Below are 16,631 nucleotides of genomic sequence, written 5' to 3' on the forward strand. Positions count from 1 at the left end.
GCTGCATTGTCATCCCGTAAAGAAAGAGTCGTTTCCATTTAGTTGAATGGTAAAATGTGATTCTTCTGCCGGCGACAGAAATGGAATGCCGTGGCTGCGTACCAATGTCATTAATGTACCTCGCTCGGCACTTTAATCGCAGTGCAAGTCGAGGAGTTGTCAACTTAAACACGGATTTAAATTACTTTTTGCGCGTCGGCGTAATGCACGTTATTTTCTAAAAAAAAAAAAAAAAAAAAATTAACATGAAAATACTTATTACATTAAGCATTAAATGTGAAATAATTGTTTACCTTTCATCTTACGCACGACACTTTGCGCAAGAATTTCGGGATGCAGTTTCAAATTCGCTGTGTATAATCTCACACGTAATGCCATTACGCTTACAACTGCATGTGAATGCTAAAAGTTGTTATAACATTAACATCAAAAGCATTTGAGATGGCACGATCATACGTACGTGACATTTACCGGTAACGGAGTCAGAAGTGCGTTGAAGTTTCCGACAGACGTCATGTATTATTCATAGTAGAATCAGACAGGATAAGCCAGACAGCATGGCCGTTGATTAATCATTTATTGGCTTAATTATTCACGAAAGGGTCCTACTCATATCTTCCCCTTGAACTCGATACAGTAACATGAATTACCAATTATTTAATATGAATTGTTCACACCAATGTTACCATTCAATAATTCATCCGACATTCATATCAATTTTTTCCCAGCAATTTTCCGACGTGCGTGTCGCCAACACTACGACATGAAGCATGTAAAAAAAAAAAAAATCGGTTAGCTCAATTGTCTCGGGTAACTAAAGATAATCCCATTTTGATCATGCAAACGAATTGTCCGAAAGGGACAGGAAGGGTTCCTCTTCATCGTCGCACGAATCTATTAAACGAGGTTAATTCTTTTGGAGAAAAAGAGAGGGATGGTAAGAAGGAGGGAGAGAGGAGAAGCATTTAATGTAGGCACTTTTCTCGATGAGGCGCGTGTATAAATATGCAAGATAAATTACCCGCTCCGTAGCGTGACGACCTGTAAAGGGGTGTGAGTGCAATATACACGGTGATCCATTCAATTCAAATATAACGTTTATAAACGCTTGGCAATTCTGATAAATTGCTCCGGAGAAATGCTCGAATTACTTTAACCTGACAAAACGGAAAGAGGACTTTGCGTTTAATTACTTTCTTTATTTTTCTTGAAAAGAATAAATCTTATTTTTCTTTTACCAGATTTGAGCGTAGTTAATATAGATTTGACAAATTATTATTTTATACTTTGCACTCTTGTTCGAATAAAAAAGCGAGGAGTAGAGTAAGAAGGAGAGCGAATTAAGTGAACCACCCTGTAAATCAGTCGATGAGCGAGCGAGAAAGTGACAGTATGACAAAGAGGCGAGATTGTGGATGAGTGAGAAGGTGGGAGGGAGGGAGGGATAACGGTCGGTGGCGTACAAAGAGGAAGTGGTGCGAGGGGTGTCTAGGATCGATAGATATTTAGAGGCAGAAAGGAACATAGGAAGCGTCTGACACCGGAAAACTCCTGGGAATGGCTTCTTACGAGGTGGTTCAACTCGAACTAACAAGCCATCGTTCAAACCCGATCGATAATTCGATCGTACTTTTTTTGCGTAACAAATTTTCCCGCACCGGCGGAAACGATGTAGAAATTATATCCGCTGTCAGTCGAATTTATAGAGCCGAAGATCGAATTGATCGAATAGAGATTTGATTATTTAAAAGCAGTTAATAAATTTATTTTTCTAAATTATTTGAAAAGAATCTCCAGTGTCATCTCCCTTCGTTGATAGTTAATATTATTATAAACTGACGTGATTAAATCAAGCAGACAGCGACAGCACGCTGTTCTGTTTATGAATTAATTCGCCAGAAGAAAACGTCAAAAGAACGCCGGTATAATCCGTGCATAATCGGCGTATTCCATGCTCATCAAAATTCCGTCTGATACGCCGAATAAAAGCAGCGTGAATCCAGGGTGAGTTCAGATTTCTCTTAGAAACAATAATGTGGTTCGTAAATAATTAACGCGATGAATCAATTAATTGTATACAAATGAATCGCGAATTAAATTAACATTTTCTTAGAAGCAATTATTAAACGATAGCGAACCTTGCAAATTTTCGATAGATATATCCTACACAGACCGGAAGTCTATTATATCACGGAGCTGGTTATACGTTACGCTTGGTCTTACGCTATCTGCACTCTGCAGGTATCCTAGACACAAATATGAAGTTAAGCACTAGGGGCGCGGGCTTCGGGTTCTGACAGCTCAAGTACAAGCGATTAATTGGCCAGCCATAGACGTCCCTTTACTGTCCTCTGCAGCGCAGGACCAGATAATTGTCATAAATACGCACGGTCGAATTATCGTAAGCGAGAATTTGCGGCTCCGCTTCGGCTGGAAATTCGCCAAAGAAAAAAAAGGAACATCCTGGGGACGGAATAAAAAGAGCTACATGCAAGTTATTGGCTCGGACACACATAGGGGATTCGTCAAATATTCGACCGGATATAGTCGAGATTAATCCGACAATTTTGCGGCGACAGTAGGGATATCCGGAACATGCCGGGAGATGAATATCTCGCTAGAGTGGTACAGACACCGGTTTATCCGCACTGTCAACTCGGCGGATTAAATCCCGACGTGGCGGCGTGTGAAATTTTCCGGGGAAGTTACGATCGACCCTGCAGCACGTCGGGTGATTAAATTTTCAAGACACGAAGGTCGTTGTACTCCGCGCATTGTGCGCCTGTACGCAATGAACGCTTTCCCCACAAAAAAGAAAAAAAAACGCTCGTCACTTTAAGACGATTCTTCCGCCGCGTCGAACACCTCCAATCTCACATTTGACAACGTGCGAGCGCGCCCACTCTCGAAGCCCCGAAGTGCGTATGCATTTAAACACGTCGGCGGTGAATACATAGCGCGGTTTGATTTATATAGCTGTTAAATACGATCTCTATTAAGCGTGTACTTCGTATATATGGACTCCCGAGTGTGGTAAATCACGGAGGGTGTACCGCGCCGAGGTTGGGCGTGTGCGCGCATTTGACACAATAATATGAACGCAGAGTCCCAGAGCACCAAGGCGTCGCTAATATCCGCAAGAGCTTCAGAAATAATTAACGGTCTGACTTCTCGCGGGTCGGATTGACCGGCATCTGTGTCACCGCGATACATCTGCTGCATTCGCTGAACTAAATTTACCAAGAGGACAACTCGTCTAGCAACCCACTTCCGACTACTTTGCGAAAACGTTCGCGTTTTCTCTTTCACAAGTTTTCCTTCTGCTACGATTATAATGTTGGATATACACGAAATCATATGGAAAATCGATCGATTTTTTATTTCTTGAATTTTTCTTTACAAAAAAGACTATGTTTCATTCGAATAAATACGCGAATAAATCACTGTTTTCAGGCTAAACGTAGTAAAAAAATGTATAATAAACAAAAAAGTGAATAATGCTAAAAAAAATTAAAACTTTTCAGATAGATTTAGAATAGCTGCTCCATCGATCGAAGTGAATATTTGCGAAGTATCTTATTCGAAAATTACCGAGGTGCGAATATTTCATCACACATAAGCAATTGTAATTTCAATGCATTTCGTATTCCTCGTAAAATGTAAATTCCTTTTGTAGACACAGGGATGCTTGTAGACCAGCGGAGAGAGAGACAGAGAGAGAGAGAGAGAGAGAGAGAGAGAGAGAGAGAGAGAGAGAGAGGAACAATTCACCCTCGTATGTGCGTATCTGCTCATGCATACACGTGAAGTCGAGCACGCGAATAAGGGAGAGCAGGCTTTGAGATTCGGACTTTCGAGCGACGAGAACACGGGGAATGGCGAGGGTGGGCGCTTTCTTTCTCTCTCTCTTTCTCTCTTTCTGTGCAGAAGACCTCAGGGAAATCCTAATATTTTAACCAGCGGCGAGGTATGAAAGGACCCGTGCGCGGAGCATTGAAAGGGAAAATGGGGGTGTTGAGCTGCGAGTCGTCCCTTGCAGACGGGCACGAATGTACGTATATATCCGTTGCGGTACCCCGAGGGAAGTACTTGCAATTAACACGGTAAGACTCGGCAAGGGGTGCGTACCGCGGCCCTTCTTACGCTCCCTCTTCTGCTCTCTTCTGCCCTCTTTTGGCTTGAAACCACGCTGCGCGAGTCTGCAGAGGGGCCCGGCAAAACTCTGCGTGCAGTTATCTGTCTCGACAAGACGCGCAATTCTCGCATCTATTATGCACAATCGCGCGACACAGTGCTTACCATTTCGATGGTGAAAAAATATTTCACACACGCGAGTGTATCAACTGATGCCGGCAAACGTCTCTGTTTTCGTAAGGGTCGCGTGGCGTATTCTCGGCGCGTTCACTCGCGAGGGTGGATTCCTTTCCCCAGGCCGGAAATGCGGCTTAGTCATCGTGTCCATTGTGTTGCCACTAAGTGCATACTCGTGTAAAATTCCGACTGAACGACCACTTTTCTAGATCTCACATAACCGTGAGATCGATTGATTCGCGCATTTCTTCACGGTTGAAGTAACTTCAATTTTTTTTTTTTAATAAAATTACAAGTTGTAAAAGTACTGTTAAATTATTATTTGGAAGTTATATTGGAACAAATTATTTGAAAGGTTCTCCAAATGTAATTTTATCGATTTTCCGATTTTAAATCGTAAACTCTTTTTTATAGACAAGCATGTTTGCAGGTTTCGCGTATTTACATAATAAAATGCGCTCGGAAATCGTGTAATAAGCAGTAAGAAGAAGGATCCGGTGTAGATAACGGCGGGCATAACGATTGCCCGGGGCACGTGCGTGCAAGTTATTGAATATCTCCGCAGAGCAATTTCGCTCGCGACCGATATCTCGCATTTCCCCCACCTTTCCTTTCTTTCCTCCATTCGATTACTTGTTCCGATGGAAAAAAGGCAATAACATATTCCCGACCATTTGGTAGGCACGATCGTCATCGATAATGGTCTTCTCGTCCGCGAACAGGCTCGATCTTTTCTCACCTTTATTGTATCACTTGACGCGCTCGCAAAAACATCAATGACACTTTGACTTTTAAGTACTTTTTACGATTCCATGTTTAGAAATAAAGAATGAGGTATTGAATTTTTACGTTAGAATCTCTTCTCGTTGCTTTTTTGTCGTAACAGAATTTCATAAATCAATTTAAAGGACTATTAATTCAAAATAAAGAGCTGATAAAAGCTTAAATCATGATTGTTCGTGTATTATTTAAATTCTATCAACAACTGTGATTTAAACTCTTATTTTTCCTTACTGCCATTAAATTCATTTTAAATCCCTTAACATCATATTCAATTTTAAAAATAAATAATTCTTTGATATTGACGGTCGACGAGAAGTGTGGCTTCGTAATTCGATGTCTTCGGCGATCGTTCCTCTTCACGTTACGTGGTAAGAAGATCGTGGCTGAAAAGGAAAAGAAAAAGAAAGATTCGACTTCTTTTCTGCTGACACGATGCCCGTTTCCGAAGTCGCTTCTAATTTTTTTTGCTTTCAGCATGAAAAAGTGGAAAGGAGAGGAGACGCCGTAGGTATCACAAAACTGTCGTTCGGTGAATAGAAAGCCCGAATAGAGCTCTACAGCCGTTCCTCCTTCAATCTGAATCCTTTCACTTTTTAACCCAGTTTCCATTGTCAGGCCACTGGATTGTGTTCTTGCCACGTCGACCACTAAATTATGTGCAATTAGCACTAATTCTTCCTTTTTATTTTTTTTTCTGACTGCACTCTTCTCGCTATAAAAAATAAATTGACTCCGTTGAATTGAATTTCCGTTCTCAATAAAATCGTATTAAAATATAGAGATATAGCTATATTCTATGTGCTTATATTATGTATATCTCTACATTTATAGAGAATATTGCATAAACATATTTTTAGTGAAAAAAATTTGATTCACCGTACTTTTCCTTATTATCTATATATATCTGCATTGACTTCTATATACATATATCACGCGGCGACTGACGTATGTAAAGTATGATTAATACAAATCCTTGACGCTCCTTGGCTCACGAGCACCTTGCTTCTGTCGCGGTTCACCTTCGAGCGAAATAAGTCGTGGGCGTGTCGTCTCGTAACTTCGTTCAAAGTAATCTCTCTGTTTATTCGCCTGAAAAAGATTCTACAGCTAAGTTAAATCTAAAAAAAAAAAGATGCAAAAATCAGAGAAGATTCTAAACGTTTTAGAAAATTCTGAAAAGAATGGGAAATGTTTTTCCTGCGAGAGAAACTAAAAGAAACGAATTTCTTCGTTCGCATAGTAGATAAGGATCGATCCAGATCAGGCAGCGCGATGCAGTAACACCTTTGCCGGCAAAAGTCAGACTTTCACGCGTTCTCGCACGCTAGAAAGGAGGCGATGTTTGTGCGATGATGGTGCAACGGTGTTATCCGCACCATTCTCTTTTTTTTCTTTTCTTTTCTTTTCAATTTCGTTCTCTTTTATTCTTCTCCTCGTCTACCCACCCGCCTGCCACGACTTACACGGCGCATTTACTATCACACAACCGCGATATCTTCCGCGGATTGCGCCAATTCCCTTATTCCCATGTTTCCCCACTCGCGGCGAAATGTTTTCATCTGCCTCGGTCCACAGCGGGCGGGCATCGAGCGTAGTGCCGCATTGAGTATCGTCGCGCGAGGTATCGAAACTGTGCGGAGAATTTCTTTTTGCATTTCGCTCCAGGACTGTGTGCAGTATATCGTCGAATCGAACATGAAGATCTTCTGGATTGTCCTCTGCGTCGTCGCTGCGATTGTCACAGCGCGCGCCAAGCCCACTATTTACAAGAGAAATGAGGACAACGTATATGAGCCAGGTGGGCGAACGTTCTATAATTGAATTTTGCGCGAAAGAAGAAACGTTTTTTTCTTTCTTTCTAAGTTTTAAGCAGCTTAATTCTTGCGTGTTTCACTATGCGCTTTACATATTTCCCGCGAATCGAAGTTCTTGTTGGCACGCGTAAAGATAATAATGCGCGTTGCGGCACGTGTACGAGCGTGTTTTCCAGTGCAAACCACCTACGTGCATCACCGCAGCTTCTCTCTCCGTAACAATGAGTAGCACAGGTCCTCTCTCGCCGCGTCTCGCATTAAAAATTGCATGCAAAATTGTGCCACGAGCCGGACAGTTTTTCCGACGGCTTTGACGGCCGGCGATTCTACAGTCTATTTTTACTCAATGAGGACGAAAAAAGATCCTTTCAGTCGGCGACTCGCGTGAAAAATGTGTCGTCATTCCATGTGTGACATTAAATAGAACACGGTCGAGAGAATAATGTTTTGTGTCGCATACAACTCGGCAAAACGCAAACGCGACATTTAAATAACGATTATATTATTATAACATTGGAAAACTTATTTCAATTTCAAGATTCTCGGAGATTTTATTTCCCGAGTGGAAAATTCAATAGAGTAAAACTTAAGTAAAACGCGAGAGTCGAGGTGGAAAAACTTTCACCGCGATCGTCGTCGGAGTAATTAACGTCGGAAAATTACGCTTCCTTTCTCTCTCTTTCTGTCTCTACAGCTGTCATATCGCAGTCTCGCTGATCTTAAAAAATATGAAATAAAGAGACATTTCCCAAACAAGTGTCTCGCCGACCATATAAAGCGATTTTCTCGAGAATCTCGAATCCGCGTGAATCGATATTTGACAGGTGAGTATTACGGGATAGTGACGTCAGCTAGGATAATGCGTAGGTTTCGTTTATAGCGAGATCTGCACACACACACATCGCACTTTGCCGATGCAGAGTTCAACATCATGCTCTCTTTTTCTCACGTGTTCTTAACTATGCTATTTAGAGAGCGCGGAATTTTTTGCACATTTTCCCGGTGCACCGAACACAGAAATACTTTCCTCGATCGCGATTTCTTCACCAGCAAGCGATTGGAAAGGTAAATTGCTAAATGAAGAAACCGCCTACGCGCGAACGCATAAAAGATGCTAATAGAGACCGCACATGCGTCCTTGAATTATTATCACTTCGTGATATATAAAACTTTTACAAAACTTTTAAAACTTCTCACAACTTTTCTTTTTAATCGCTCTTAAAATGGAAAAGTTTCTCTTCGTTAAATAATCAGAATTGCTATGCTTCATCTCTAAATCATTGTTTAAAAATCAATTGAAAGTTATATTTGAATCGCCGCGTTTGTCCCAGCATGAACGGCAGTAACATCACAATGTGTACGTAACACATTATGATGTAAATAATTGAGACCTGCGCATCAAACATAAATTGCCAGCAAAGATACGTGAAACGCATAATCGTTACGTCGCTCGTTCACACACCGGTGATTACCGGTGGCTCGTTAGATATTGATTTGGTACTCGCTGATATTTGCTGATACAGTCGGCTCGATTACGCAAACGAGATACGATTGAGCGAAACGTATTGGCTTTCGAATAATTAAATTTTGATTTTTGGTGTCCCATAAACTTTCTACTTTTTCCCGCACGTCGAAATGTTTCTTTAGCACACTTTCACTTTACGAATATGTTATATTGATAGACTTTCACGTTTATCGATAAAATAATATCGCACTTTTATCGATAAAATAATATTGCACTATCAAGTTTTATTTTATCTTTATTTATTTATCGCGTAAAAATTTATTTTTATAAACGATGTCATCACAGCGAACATATGTTCTTATTGTTTTCACGATTGTGTGATTGAATTTCATTGAAATGTCACACTCACCGCGTTGAAGCGTCGTCATTGTCAATTTTGCGCCATCCGTCCGGACGGATTCTGAACGGCCGGTAGTTTTTCAGCGTTATATAGGGCAATCCGATTTCAATCCGCAGTTGATCGAGCTCAAGTACATAATAAACAAGTGGTCGGTCGATCGGGCAGCGTTCGTCGCCCCTTTAATTAATCAATATTCAATTATGCGCGCGATGAGCAAATATTTCCTATTAAGGCCGCGCCGACGTTTGATAGACCATCGCGATACTAATTCAAGCGTTCGCTGTATCATACACATTCACCGTGAAGTTAACGTCAACATTCATGAACGCAATATCAATGCCCTAGCTTGACACACGAGCACATACGAGCGCATACTTATACAATTTGCGTAGAGTGTCCGCAAAAATCGCACGTGTCCACTCAGCAAACATTAACCAACAATAACATAATATCAATATTATAATTTCCCACTCAATAAACGTTACCGCAATATGTCTTGTACGTAACTATTTATTATATTACTGAGTGGGAAATTATAACATTGATGTTATGTTACTGTGTTGGTTAGCTGTTTGCTGGGTGAGAACTTCTTCTACGCCAAGTTCCTTTTCTGATAAAACTGTCGCCAGCACAGATATCGATTAAGAAAATGGGAAAGGTCAGTTGAACGTGAGAATTTTCGCAGGCATTATGAACAATGAATTCCGATCGTTCGTATTATACCTCTTTGATCGCGCATTGAATGCCAGCGTGCGGTGACAGCGAGATATGTGGAGGATCTATCGCGCGAGAGGAAATTATGCAAGCTCTATAATCAAACCATTCTGTTATTTTCCCAATATAAAAGCAAAATATATATTTAGATTCAATGCACAAAGTATTTCAAATTCAAAATTCTAATGGCAAATTACAATTAGAATTTTGCCATATTAATTTCTTCTTTAACGCAAAGATTGTTGATTAAGGAGAAAGACATAAAATCATCTCGCAAAGGTCTAATTACCAATATGTCGTCTTTTAGAAAAACGAATTCCTTCTAGTTTAAAAAAATATGTATTTGTTTTCTTGCGTGCCAAGCTTATATATAAAACAAAGAGAAATTAAAATTAAAAGTAGAAATATAATAATTTTTGAACCGTTTGTTTTTTGAATGGTACCACTGACCCATTCAAGTTCCTGATAAAAGTTCATAGCCGCAGTGCTGACATGATTTTTATGAAAATAATAATAAGGGCTCGATGCGTTTGATTGCGATAGTTTTCTGGTGATGCGTTTTGCGTCATGTTTCCATACTTTAAACAAGGACGATACAATCTGGTCGTTTCTACGCAGGTTTAGCTGAATTTGTGTTCCAAAAACTTTCAGAGTTAGTGGTATCTGCAAATTGAATAACAATAAATAAAAAACTTAATCATTCTCGAATAATATTTATTTGAAACGTTGAGCAATGAATAAAGCAGTACAATAAAACTCATATATTTCTTCCGCACTTGTCGAATTCAGTGCCGGCAGTAATATTGTTTCTTTCGTTTTTCAATTTTGGGTACTTAAAAATGTTTAAGTAACGTCATCTTATACATATATCCAATTACTTATTATATACATACATATGTTATACTACTCTCAAGTTCGTTGTATCTTCTGATCGCGTATAGAATACAAACTGTCTAGGTGGGAATAAAATTCGTGTCGTGTGACATTTATTGTATATACCATATACCTCCTCTGTAACATATACAGGGTGTCCTAATAAAATATATACATTTAACAAGTTAACGTCTATCTATTTTATTTGTAAAAACATATGGGAGTAAAATGAATATACATTTTATTGGGACACCCTATACACATATCTTTTTCTTTCAGTTCTGATTTGTATATTTCACATATAATATTTGCGATAACGGTGGAATTTAAAAAAATATGAATTATGATCGATATTAGAATATGTAACATTATTGTTACACATTTTGAATATTATTTTACTACCGAACAAATTGCTCAACTATTCTAGACTGATTTACGATTGTTTCATATTTTTCCCCTTTTTTGACCCTCATTCACACACGATAATCTTTCGACAATTATTCTTAAGAGTAGCTTTCCGGAATACAATAATGTTGGCGGCAGTAATAATCTTGGCCATCTTTATTGTGACACCATGTTCCATCTGGAAGATATGGGTCCATATTAACGCCGATCATTTCGAAGCGTAATGCGTAAAGAGTTGGTGAATCTTTTTTACGGCAGTGTATAGTACAGGCCTTCCACGGTTCCGCGACATTATGAAGGACCTGAACTACCGGCCCACTTTCCAGTTCAATACTGAATTTATGCTTTAGATTGTCGTTGATTTTAATGCATTTATCGGTAATTAACTGGGAGGTTGTCGTGCGATTTTTAGTGCAAAGTATCGAGTCATCGCACAGAACCACGTTGTAATATGGTCCTTTACAACTCGCCGTTCTGCGAAATCCATGTTTGCAAGAACGTCGTTTGACTTTTACGCCTTTAGATTTCTCCAAGCAACTACTTTGACAGGGGCTTTCTTTCCATTCACTCCAGTTATCATCTTCACAATAATCGAGAGGCGGTTGCAGATTGGGCACGCATTCTCCACCGCGACATTCTTTCCCGGGTGCGCAATAAGTGCCTAAAAAAATGAGATTAATTAAGCTGTAAGATATTTAACAGATCAGTAAGATAATATACCTTCCAACGCTGATCCGATGAAGTTATACCCATTCCGGTGTGGTGTTTCACATTGCAAAGTTTGACATATATCAAGCAACGAGACGACGTTCGCATCCTTGTCGCGAAAATATATTTCACATTGTGCTTTGGCGCTCCATTGTCTTCCGGGTAAATTTTTATACCGCGCATGGTCATATGCGTCTTCGAGATTTTTCGTACGATCTCGAAGGCACTCTTTTGTTTCCCAGAGTTCTTCAGCTATATTACGACTGCACTCGGACCATGTTACTTGACCTTGACGGGATTTTTTAGATGACATTATGTACTTGTATGTATCACATGGTTTTGTATAATCGGAATCGTGTTGCATTCCTAAACTTTAAAACAAAGAACTTATTAATTTTGCTTTACTTAGCAATGATTATTGTCAATATTTTTATATTAAAATTTATTAATAATTTACATACTGAATAATTAAAGGAACAAATCTTTTAAAAGGGTTTGTTTCCTTTTTGCTTTTAAACTAAACAATTCAGTAAATTTTTTTGAAACATATTTATACTTAATTTACACTAAAACTATTATATAAAACTAGTAAAAACCATTATATAAAAACTTACACATGACCGATCTCATGAGCAGCAGTGAGAGACGATGAAAAACCCGAGGTTACAGCATCCGCAATACCGAATTCTGCTACCACACATGATTGACATAATATGCACGCACTATTTCCGTTAGAAATACCTAGAGTAATATTTTTGACTACGCCTTGCTCGGTGTAACAAAGATTTATTCCGGTTAGATAAAGACCAACGTCCCAGTGATCTGGATCATTGTCGTCTGTAGGATTAAGAGTTCCCACGTAATTGCAGAACGAATGCAATAGTTTCTGACCGTCGCCGCCGTAAACCGGCAAATTTGACGGTTGTTTATACATAATTTTTAAATATACCAACGAAATATCGATAGAAACTCCCAAACTAGGATGATGGAACACAGCTTGGATATTATTCACATACGCTAATATCAATAAATACAACATATGCTGATCGTTGTTCAGAAAAGGCATGAAGATACGATATGCGGCTTCGTCGAAGAAAACAGCCAGTTCTATAGTTAATTTTTCTTGTGTATTTTGTACATAACGCCGTTTCAGTTTAAAATTATCCAAATTGTGGAAACTTGTGTCTGCAGATAATTGCAAAGATTTTTTAATTTGGTGAGGCTTGCCAAATGAAATATTAATTTCTTGTGTAATACAAAGATTGTTGATTGAGGACGAAGACGCAAAGTCATGCCGCAAAGGTTTAATTTCCAACGTTTTATCTTTCAGAAAAACAAATCCTTCCTACTTTCGAAAAAAATACGTTAATGTTCTTACGTGTTCATGCTTATATTTACAGCAAAGACAATTTGAGATTGAAAGTAAAAACTATTTGTTTTTTATATAGTATTACTGACCCATCCATGTTCTTGACAAAAATTTATGGCCGCTATGCTGATATGATCTTTGTGAAAATAATAGCAAGGATCTGATGCGTTTAATAGCGATAGTTCTTCTGTGATCCTTTTTGCGTCATAATTCCATTTTTTAAACATGGACGATACATTTTGATCGCTCCTATGCAAGTTTAACTGAAATTGTGTTCCAAAAACTTTCAGAGTTAATGATATCTGCAATTTGAATAACAATAAATAAAAGGCTCAATAATTCTGGAATAATATTTGAAACGTTAAGCAATGAGTATATAATGCAACACAATAAAACTCACGTACTTCCTCTGCGCTTGTCGAATTCAATGTTGGCAGTAATATCGTTTCGATATCTTGCGTGATATACGCGTACGTTTCATTTAATAATATTACTAACATCAATTTCAATATGAAGAACATGTTATTTCTCGCGTTTGTCAGTTTGAGTACTTAAAAATGTTTTATCAACGTTTTTTTTTGTATAAAATTACTTATTACATACATACGCTATAATGCTCTTTTTGCTGCTGCAGATTCTGAGCATTCAATGTTCGTTGTATCTTCCAATCGCGCACAAACACATACTGATATCTACGTTTAAGAATATCATTCGTATCGTGTGACACTTATTGTATATATATTTTCTTTGTTACATATACAAAGTGTCCTAATAAAATGTATACATAATAATAAGTTATCGTTTGTCTATTCTGTTGAAATATATGGTAATAAAATGTATGTACGTTTTATTGGTTCATCTTGTATATTCGTATTTTCTTTTTCGACTTTGAATTGTATATTTTTCACATAAACCTTGCAATATCGTGGGAATTAAAAAATGCGGTATGAATTATGGTTGATATGTAAAATGTGTAACATTATTCACAAATATTTTAATCAATATTCACAAACGTTAAAGAAATTTTAATGAATAATAATTTTAAAAAGACTAGAACATAACATTGTGCGCGTGTAATTTAGCCTTATAAATATCATATTATATATTGTTCAATATAAATATTATATACTTTAAAAGTAAAATACAATCGGTTACGGATTTACTGATTGACTAAGAAAATATATTGTAATTTATCCATTTCTAAGATCGTGACTTATTCGGAGCTCATGAATTCAGTAGATAAATAAATAAATAAATACTTTTACCAAATAATATTTAATATTTTTTGATTATGTAATAAAATTTTCTTTCTTTTTTCCGAAATAAAAATTATTTTTATTATATATGAAATAAATGAAAATACCTTTATTTTATTCAGTTATTAATTTTATTGTTTTGTAAACATATTAATTACTTATTATCTATTTTTTTTTTACGTTTTTAATAATGTTAATCGACGTATTTCATTTTAGATGCTGATAATTTGACAAAATTTTTCGTCTACTTTTCTTCATCAAACAAGATATGCATGATAGATACATCTACAAAACGGATGTTAACAGATCGACCTATTGAATATTCATATCAAACGAATGGACCAACTATTCTAGATTAATTAACGCGTTTCTTTTTTCTCAATTTTCTTTTACACTCGTTGATAATTTTCCGACAATTATTCTTAAGACTCGTTTTTCGGCATACAGTAATGTTGGCGGCTGTAATAATCCTGGCCATCTTCATTGTGACACCACGTTCCATCTGGAAAGTATGGGTCCATATTAAAGCTGATCATTTCGAAGCGTAATGCGTAAAGAGTTGGTGAATCTTTTTTACGGCAGTGCATAGTACAGGCTTTCCACGGTTCCGCGACATTATGAAGGACCTGACCTCCCGGCCCACTTTCCAGTTCAATACTGAATTCATCCTTTAGATAGTCGTTGATTTTAATGCATTTATCGGTAGTTAACTGGGAGGTTGTCGTGCGATTTTCAGTGCAAAGCATTGAGTCATCGCACAGAACCACGTCGTAATATGGTCCTTCGCAACTCGCCGTTCTGCGAATTCCATGTTTGCAAGAACGTCGTCTGACTTTTACGCCTTTAGATTTCTCTAAGCAACTACTTCGACAGGGGCTTTCTTTCCATTCACTCCAGTTATCATCTTCACAATAATCGAGAGGCGGTTGCAGATCGGGCACGCATTCTCCACCGCGACATTCTTTCTCGGGTGCGCAATAAGTGCCTAAAAAAATGAGATTAATTAAGCTGTAAGGTATTTAAGAGATCAGTAAGATAATGTACCTTCCAACGCTGATCCGATGAAGTTATGCCCATCCCGGTGTGGCGTTTCACACTGCAAAGTTTTACATATATCAAGCAACGAGACGACGTTCGCATTCTTGTCGCGAAAATGTATTTCACATTGTGCTTTGGCGCACCATTGTCTTCCGGGTAAATTTTTATACCGCGTATGGTCATATGCGTCTTCGAGATTTTTCGTACGATCTCGAAGGCACTCTTTTATTTCCCAGAGTCCTTCAGCTATATTACGACTGCACTCGGACCATGTTACTTGACCTTGACGGGATTTTTCAAATGACATTATGTACTTGTTTGGATCACATGGTTTTGTATAATCGGAATCGTGTCCCATTCCTAAACTTTAAAACAAAGAAATTATTAATTTTGCTTTACTTAGTAATGATTATTGTAAATATTTTTATATTAAAATTTATTAATAACTTACATACAGAATAATTAAAGGAACAAATCTCTTAAAAGGGTTTGTTTACTATTTGCTTTTAAATTAAACAATTCAATAAATTTTTTTGAAACATATTTATACTTAATTTACATTAAAACTATTATATAGAACTAGTAAAAACTATCATATAAAAACTTACACATGACCGATCTCATGAGCAGCAATGAGAGATGATGAAAAACTCGAGGATATTGCATCCGCAATACCAAATTCTATTACCACACACGATTCAGGGAATTCGAGCACACTATTTTTGGATATACCTAGGGTACTATTTTTGACTACACCTTGCTCGGTATAATAAAGATTTATTCCGGTTAAATAAAAACTAACGTCCCAGTGATTCGGTTCATTGTTGTCCGTAGGATTAAAAGTTTCCGTGTAATTGCAGAACGAATACAATAGTTTCTGATCGTCGCCGCCGTAAACTGGCAAATTTGACGGTTGTTTATTCATAATTTTTAAATATACCAACGAAATATCGATAGAAACTCTCAAACTAGGATGATGAAACACAGCTTGTACATTATTTACATACGCTAATATCATCATGCGCAACATTTCTTTATTTCCGTCCAGAAAAGGCATGAACGTACGATATGCGGCTTCGTCGAGAAAAACAGCCAATTCTATAGTTAATTTTTTTTCCGTATTTCTTACATGATGTCGATTTAGTTTAAAATTATCAAATTTACGAAAACTTGAATCAGCAGATATTTGCAATGATTTTTTAATTTGGTGAGGTTTGCCAAATGAAATATTAATTTCTTTTTTAATGCAAAGATCGTTGATTGAGGACGAAGACGCAAAGTCATGCCGCAAAGGTTTAATTTCCAACGTTTTATCTTTCAGAAAATCGAATCCTTCCTACTTTCGAAAAAAATACGTTAATGTTCTTACGTGTTCATGCTTATATTTACAGCAAAGACAATTTGAGATTGAAAGTAAAAACTACTTGTTTTTTATATAGTATTACTGACCCATCCATGTTTTTGACAAAAATTTATGGCCGCTGTGCTGACATGA

General features: G+C 37.6%; 3 protein-coding genes and 1 long non-coding RNA gene across 5 annotated transcripts in view; 1 reads left to right on the forward strand and 3 right to left on the reverse strand.

Moving 5' to 3' along the window:
- Positions 1 to 4,702: 4,702 nt before the first annotated feature.
- Positions 4,703 to 13,714, reverse strand: LOC137000542 (uncharacterized). Its single transcript, XR_010890807.1, has 3 exons — positions 13,446 to 13,714; positions 5,976 to 10,150; positions 4,703 to 5,806 (listed from the first exon to the last, which is right to left on the reverse strand). It is a non-coding gene; the product is annotated as an uncharacterized lncRNA (long non-coding RNA).
- LOC137000540 (uncharacterized) overlaps positions 6,758 to 16,631 on the forward strand; it is a 40,998-nt gene continuing 31,124 nt past the window's right edge. Inside the window, exon 1 of the mRNA XM_067357491.1 lies at positions 6,758 to 6,892. Coding sequence (XP_067213592.1) covers positions 6,790 to 6,892 — 103 coding nt within the window. The 5' untranslated portion in view covers positions 6,758 to 6,789. The remainder of the gene's footprint in view (positions 6,893 to 16,631) is intronic.
- On the reverse strand, positions 10,185 to 13,507 carry LOC105671306 (A disintegrin and metalloproteinase with thrombospondin motifs adt-2-like). Its single transcript, XM_067357462.1, has 5 exons — positions 13,247 to 13,507; positions 12,932 to 13,144; positions 12,088 to 12,818; positions 11,486 to 11,844; positions 10,185 to 11,426 (listed from the first exon to the last, which is right to left on the reverse strand). The coding sequence occupies exons 1-5, from the start codon at positions 13,361 to 13,363 to the stop codon at positions 10,864 to 10,866; spliced, it is 1,983 nt and encodes a 660-aa protein (XP_067213563.1). The 5' UTR covers positions 13,364 to 13,507; the 3' UTR covers positions 10,185 to 10,863.
- On the reverse strand, positions 14,356 to 16,235 carry LOC137000538 (A disintegrin and metalloproteinase with thrombospondin motifs adt-2-like). 2 transcript variants are annotated; one of them, XM_067357487.1, is made up of 4 exons: positions 15,745 to 16,235; positions 15,143 to 15,501; positions 14,676 to 15,083; positions 14,356 to 14,600 (listed from the first exon to the last, which is right to left on the reverse strand). In XM_067357487.1, exons 1-4 carry the CDS (start codon positions 16,191 to 16,193, stop codon positions 14,521 to 14,523), a joined length of 1,296 nt encoding a protein of 431 aa, XP_067213588.1. In that variant the 5' UTR covers positions 16,194 to 16,235; the 3' UTR covers positions 14,356 to 14,520. The 2 variants fall into 2 exon arrangements, with proteins under 2 accessions (XP_067213588.1, XP_067213587.1); XM_067357486.1 differs by having other exon boundaries at positions 14,358 to 15,083; positions 15,745 to 16,233.

The sequence above is a fragment of the Linepithema humile genome, chromosome 6, assembly GCF_040581485.1.
Source record: "Linepithema humile isolate Giens D197 chromosome 6, Lhum_UNIL_v1.0, whole genome shotgun sequence".
NCBI lineage: Eukaryota > Metazoa > Arthropoda > Insecta > Hymenoptera > Formicidae > Linepithema > Linepithema humile.

Coding starts and splice junctions, on each gene's coding strand:
- LOC105671306 (XM_067357462.1), bottom strand. CDS start 13,363: ATGTTCTTCATATTGAAATTGATGTTAGTAATATTATTAAATGAAACG. Junction 12,819..12,931: donor TTTGTCAAGAACATGGATGG/GTCAGTAATACT, acceptor TTTCGAAAGTAG/GAAGGATTTGTTTTTCTGAA. Junction 11,427..11,485: donor CATCGGATCAGCGTTGGAAG/GTATATTATCTT, acceptor TCATTTTTTTAG/GCACTTATTGCGCACCCGGG.
- LOC137000538 (XM_067357486.1), bottom strand. CDS start 16,193: ATGCCTTTTCTGGACGGAAATAAAGAAATGTTGCGCATGATGATATTA. Junction 15,502..15,744: donor GCTCATGAGATCGGTCATGT/GTAAGTTTTTAT, acceptor TTTGTTTTAAAG/TTTAGGAATGGGACACGATT. Junction 15,084..15,142: donor CATCGGATCAGCGTTGGAAG/GTACATTATCTT, acceptor TCATTTTTTTAG/GCACTTATTGCGCACCCGAG.